Source organism: Trachymyrmex septentrionalis, unplaced genomic scaffold (assembly GCF_001594115.1).
Source record: "Trachymyrmex septentrionalis isolate Tsep2-gDNA-1 unplaced genomic scaffold, Tsep1.0 scaffold266, whole genome shotgun sequence".
In the NCBI taxonomy this organism is placed as follows: Eukaryota; Metazoa; Arthropoda; class Insecta; order Hymenoptera; family Formicidae; genus Trachymyrmex; species Trachymyrmex septentrionalis.
Genome location: NW_017305426.1, coordinates 58,591 through 65,067, shown reverse-complemented (window position 1 = coordinate 65,067; position 6,477 = coordinate 58,591). Strand labels below are relative to the sequence as shown.

General features: G+C 27.9%; 1 protein-coding gene across 1 annotated transcript; it reads right to left on the bottom strand.

Annotated features, from left to right (window-relative positions):
- Positions 1 to 975: 975 nt before the first annotated feature.
- Positions 976 to 4,072, bottom strand: LOC108749088 (dyslexia susceptibility 1 candidate gene 1 protein homolog). The gene is made up of 7 exons (XM_018487606.1): positions 3,948 to 4,072; positions 3,307 to 3,544; positions 2,901 to 3,099; positions 2,129 to 2,753; positions 1,787 to 1,887; positions 1,563 to 1,716; positions 976 to 1,187 (listed from the first exon to the last, which is right to left on the bottom strand). Exons 1-7 carry the CDS (start codon positions 4,065 to 4,067, stop codon positions 981 to 983), a joined length of 1,644 nt encoding a protein of 547 aa, XP_018343108.1. The 5' UTR covers positions 4,068 to 4,072; the 3' UTR covers positions 976 to 980.
- Positions 4,073 to 6,477: the final 2,405 nt, after the last annotated feature.

Genomic DNA, 6,477 nt, shown 5'->3' with positions numbered 1-6,477 from the left:
ATCTTCATTTCAAATGTATTTTAGAATATATAAAAAGTTCGTTTATCTTAACAATTTAAAATACATAATGTGAATGGTTTTCAAATAATAAATAAATTAAATATATATTAAGAAGGGCTACAAATCAGTGAAAACACAAAAATGTAAGCGCTAAGCAAAATATATTAGTAAGCGCTAAAACAAATTAAAACAAAAATAAATAGAAATAAATAAAATAAACGGCGTTTGGATTCCGATCGGATCATTATCAATGTTAGACGTGTAGAAACTTTCAATAAATTAATAATAAATTGATAAATTAATAATATTTGAAATAGCAACGGCCTATAATTAAAAATTATAATACAAATTACAAAAATAAAAACTTTTTTAATTGTACTGACTTCGGCTGGATGTATGAAAAGATAGGGATATAGATTTTTCACTTGGTTTTTGTAGCTCTTTTTAATATATATTTAATTAACAATTTAACTTAATGTTCCATCTTCTCAGAATTATATATATAAATCTAAGATCAATTATGTTAAATTATTTAATTAGATTATACTAGCAATATATTTATATCATATTTATATGTGCATGCATTTATCATAAACGTTATATTTGAATGTTAAAAGTATATGAAAGTAAAAATAAGTAAACGTATTCAAAATCAAGAATATAGAATTTAAAAAATAAGAACTTTGTGACGATATTTTCTTCGTATCATATTTTATATTTTTTTAAATAAACATAATGCTCGGTAGAAGACATCAGTAATATGATAAATTAAGAGAATTAAGTAATTTGTATGTACACTTTAAATAAGTATTTTACATATCTTATTGTTTTAATTATACTTGTATGTATCTTATATACATCCAATCAACTTATTAATATGGCACAAATAAATACAATAAGTTTCAATAAATTAAAATATTTCTAAAATTTCTACAGGGGTAAAATTTTTAGAAAATTGATCTCATCGGTCATCTTTTTTTTCATTCCTTTATATTAAAATATTGTTTAACAGCATATAGATCGTGTTGAATGCTTTTGTTATTCGGATCTAGCTTCAAGGCAGCTTCTAATTCAGAGATTCCATGCTGTGGTGCAGATAATTTGCAAAGCGCAGCACCTCGACGAGCGTGACACCTTGCTCGCGATACTTTGTTGCTTTCGCACTTTGGTTCCATTAACTCCAATACCTAGAAAAAGTCTCATTAACAACTGCAGTGTTTCATATATTTCGTAATTAAGATTAAATATTTAGAGATAGAAACTTTTCTATTTATATCCTTCGTTTTATAAAATTATATTTTCAATTTATATAAATATCTTTATACCATATTTCTATTTTTAATTTCAACCTATTTTTACCTTTTCCCTATTTCCAATTATATTTTTAATATTTATTATATAATTTATTATTTTATTATTACATATACATTATACATATTATTTTATATATATATATTTCTTACATTTTTATGTTTTTCTCTATTCTCTACAACTACCTTTTAAATTTTTTTTAAACTTAGAAAAAATATTCAATATAGTTTATTGATTGTAATTTTAATTACCTTAGAACAATCATCAATACACCTGTAATAATTTCCAAGAGCGTAATGTGCAGCAGATCTGTTCACATAAAGTGCCGCCATCTTGTTGCTGATTTTGATTCCATGCGTATATGCACTGATGGCAGCTAAATAATTCCCCGCTTTGAAGAAATCACTAAAACACAAAATGATTAAATAAAATGTAATTTAAGAATTAGAAAATATGCGACAAAGCGTCAACGTACTCGCCCTTGTCTTTTAGCCATTGTGGATCCTGTTCCTCAGGACGAAGGTCTTCGGCAACGAATCCTGTTTTTCTTCTGGCCTCTGCTTGCTTGGAGAGCCACTAAAAACAAACTGCATTTGAAACATATATCTATATTAAAAATTGTACACAATTAAATAAAAACTTCAAATTTAAACTGTTGCTGAAAAGAAATTAATTTCTCATAGAGTCCCTTCTAAGATAAAATAAATTTCTAATAAGTTTTTATCAAATATTCTTTTCTTTTGTAAAAAATAATTAACTTCCACAAGATTCTTAGTAAGAAGAAATTTATCATAGAATTTACATTAAAGATACATACTTCCTGTTCTTCAATGAAGGAACTCTCTCTTGCAGGAGTGGGGAAGGCCCGTTCGGAAAAAGTTACGTTGATCGTTCCATTTCTTCTAGGGAGTGGAACTGTCTTCGTAGGTTCATCGAATATTTGATTTATTTTGGGATATCGACCCTCCAGTATCCTGTCAATTAAATCCCGATCTGGTCCTTGTTTCTTCGTCTTCGTATAACATTTTTGTGAGAGTTTCTGATCCTTTTTCTTAACTAAAGAATTTGTCGAAGATTTAGAGGATGTAATCTCTTCATTTGATTCGGAATCCTCGGAATAACTAGAATATTCTGCAAAATTAAAATTTTTGCTCACATTTGTTGTGTCCTTTATTTCTACATCTGCTTTTTTTCTGGTATTTTCGTTGAGGATTGTATCTTCTTTTGAATTCGTTTGATCTATTGATTCGTTAACAATTAAGTTTTTGTTTATGTTTTTTTCAACGGTTAAACCTTCTTCAGACTTTTCTTCGACAATTAGTTCTTCCTCTAATTCTTTTATAATTATTGCTTTATCTTCTTGATTTCCTTCTACTTCCTTCTTGTCAGTTTCTCGAGATTGTATGATATCAAGATCATCTTTGAACCATTGAAGTGGAGGTCTTTCAGAAAAATATATCAATTAAATATAAAATAGCTAATTTTTACAGAATTATGCTTTTTCAAAATCGCTTTTCTTTTATTATACTTTTCAAGTATCTAAGTTACAACATTCTAAAAAATGTTCATGTTTCTCTTTAAAATAATACCTATATGCCTTCCTATTCTTTTGCACTTTGCCAGAAATATTTTGAAGGAACGGCATTTCCGCATTTAATCGCCAATCTTCAAAATCCTGCATCGCGGCCTTACGATGGCTGTCTCTCAAGATTTCTATTTTATTCAGTGTGTCAGTATCCAAATTGATTTGTATTTTTATCGCTTCTTTTTGCAGATTTTGAAGTTTCTCTGTAAGTAGCGAGTATCAATTTCATTTTTTAAACAAGACTAAATAATTTTTTGAAGTTCTATTCTTTTAATTCTTTTTATGACTTCAACGACTCATAAAATTATGTATGTAATTACATATATGATTATATACATATATCAATTATTCTATTCAGTTTAAAAAAGTTAAATTTTTTCTTATCTGTTCATATTATTAACAATCCTTACCTTTCTTACATTTTGCACGATTTTCCAAAGTCTTTTGTGCTTTCTCTAAAATTTGATTTCTAGCATGATATTTTTCACTTTTACTAATGTTTTCCGCTTCGAGAATCGGCCAATCAACAGCCAAGTTTGCTTTTTGTAAAGAGAAGATAGCTTCGGTATCCGTCAAAGTACATTCACTTTCCTCTTCCAGCACATTTTTCCACAGAAATAATTCCAAAATAAAGGGCGAAAAACTAATCTTCAATAAAAATTGGTTATATCTTTGCGAGTATTATTTTTACACATAAAATAATTCTGACATATATCAAGTTTCTTAATTAAAAATTGTATGTTGCTTTCAAGAATCATTACAATTAAAACTAAACGATTATTTTCAAACATTAAGTCCTACTATATATATTAGAGATATGCTTAAATATAAATATTATACAAAGAAAAAAATAATTTTCAATAAAAAAAATTTTCCTCAAAACTTTGATTGAGTTTTATATTTTAAATATGTCAATTAATCAATTAATATGGTAGAAAATATAATTAAATTTGAAAATGACTAGAGGAAGACTTTAACTTTAAGGCAAAAAATATTCTGATTATTTAAATCTAAAGACATTATATTAATGTTTAGAAAACATTCTGAATACCTTTACGTAATTATCCATAACAAATAGATGCACGTTTTTAGGGCGATTTTTTAAAGGCACGTAAATTATTATTCTTTTATCCGTCTGTCGCCATTGATAATCTTTTATAATTATCGCCATAATCCAAATTTAGATTATCGCAAACAATTTGTTTGAATCGGTACAACTTCTGTTCTTGTTCAATAAAACCTTACAACGCTGTGTAAAATATTGATCAAACAAATATATCTAAGCAACACACACACACACACACACGCGCGCGCGCGCGCGCGCGCGCGCGCGCGCGCGCGCGCGCGCGCGCGCGCGCGCGCGCGCGCGCGCGCGCGCGCGCGCACACACACACACACACACACACACACAAACACACAACCGCATCACGAAGAAAATGTATTGCAACTAATTGCACATGATATTGCAGACTGATTTTAATAACTGTAACATAAATATGGATATTCTTCTTTATAGGCACAAAATATTAATTAATATTAAATAATATTTTAGGCACATTTTCAGAATATTAAACGTAACATTTGAAGAATATTTTACTGAAATTATATAATATCAAATAATATTCTTGAAATATTAATGGATAATTATATGTCCATTCTTGATAATATTACATGATTATTAAAAATAACATTATTTAGCGTTACTGTAATATTGTATAAACATTAAAAAGTATCATAACAATATTTACTTTAATTTATAAAACTGTTACATCGGTTCAGTTTAAATATATGTGTAAGATTGAAAATAATTTTGGCGTGCAGTTGTAGGACTGGATATGTATGTAAAATCACAGCGAAATGTTATTTAAGCACAAGACTGATAAGACATTTTCGCGTAATTGGATTATGAATTCAAACTGCACTAATATAAAAATAATTAATATTAATAAATATTTTAATAATATTTCACGGATGTTAAAGGAAATATACCAAGGATATTTATACAAGTGGGGACATATAACATTTATAGAATACTTTCATAATATTAAAAAATATTGTACAATGTTCTCAAAATATTATAATGACTTATTTTAATTTTTTAATAATATTTATATAACATTCTAGGAATATTTTGCACTTATGGGGTTTAAGCAAAAGAATTGCCAAATTATTTGGTAAACTTAAATAATTTTACTAAATAATTTATTATAATAATATATTAAATTAAACATTAAACGTAAAGAATGAAAGGCAAATTTTATGTACTGTACGAATTACCTTTAATTAAAACGTTCAAGAGTATTTATTTGACAATACTTTTCGTAGACATATTAAAAAGCTGCCGTTCCGCATATACCTCCATGATCATCTTTATCTATCCCTCTCTATCGTTCCACAATCATCACTCTTGTGAACAACAATTCCAAATCAATGGAAATGTATACATGACTCAAATCACATACGATCTGACAAAAGCGAGTAGGAAAAGTATATGATAACGTTTTCGAGAAAAAATGTTATCAATATATTTTGAAGCTCAAGATATTTATGATATAAAATTAAACAGGTTTACCACTCGCGACTAATTATGCTAAATTTATTATTGTTCTAGCAATAAATATGCAAATAAATCTAACAAAATTAAGAAATCATTCGAATCGTAGTAAATTTAATTAAATACAAATTTATATGGATCCATGCGAAAAATTAGTGTTGATAAAAAAAGCCTCAGTCATCACTTTTCGCCAAATTATATAAATTTATATTCATTTTTGCCACTGATTTCGAGCGGTTCTTAATTTTGAATGATGATTAAGAAGAAATGGCGCGAGATTCATTAAAAAATCTCTATTTCTGCGATTAATCAGATCGTGTGTGAGGCGCTTCTCGTATTTACGTGGCTAAGTGATTCGTTGAAAATTGGCTATATAACTTATGATAATTCAGTCAGTTTTGTGAAAGGTCCTTAAGGAACGGAGATATATCTAGGACTTGAGGATTCAAAAAATCAAAGAGCAAAAAGGATGCAATGATCTGAACATAACAGCTGTTAACTGTTTTAAGACTAAAACAATCGGATTGCAATTAACTGATCAACTAAAGCCCGGTTGCACCAACGTTACTTTAATTTTAAGCGAGGCTTAAAACTCTCTTTGTCCCTGTCTCTTTTCGGTTTTAAAATGAGATAGAGAGAGTTTTTTAATTAAATTTCGCTTAAAATCAAAATAACGTTGGTGCAACCGGGCTTTAAACATTTTAAAATATAAGAGTTTAGATATCTCAAGATATCTATTCGGTTTTAAAATTACATGAAAATTAAAATACCTCAAATTTGTAATTTTGAGATTCAAAGATCCGAAGTTTGAAGAATCCTAAGTTTTGAAGTTTTACAAAATTTCAAGGACTGAAAGGAACGACGAACTTAGAAAAAAAAATTCGGAATACAGAATTACAACATTCCGTTTCCAGGAAACCAAAATTTCTAAAGTTTAAAATATCTGAAGATTTAAAAATACAAAGATCGTAAATTCCAAGAAATCAAAGATCCGAAACGAGAAGATCCGATTTCTTTAGAACCCAAA

What these genes read in the sequence shown, in the direction of transcription:
- LOC108749088 (XM_018487606.1), bottom strand. Translation starts at nt 4,067, where the DNA reads ATGGCGATAATTATAAAAGATTATCAATGGCGACAGACGGATAAAAGA. An exon ending in TTATGGATAATTACGTAAAG is followed by an intron (nt 3,545 to 3,947) that starts GTATTCAGAATG and finishes TTTTTATTGAAG; the next exon opens with ATTAGTTTTTCGCCCTTTAT. An exon ending in TCGTGCAAAATGTAAGAAAG is followed by an intron (nt 3,100 to 3,306) that starts GTAAGGATTGTT and finishes CGCTACTTACAG; the next exon opens with AGAAACTTCAAAATCTGCAA.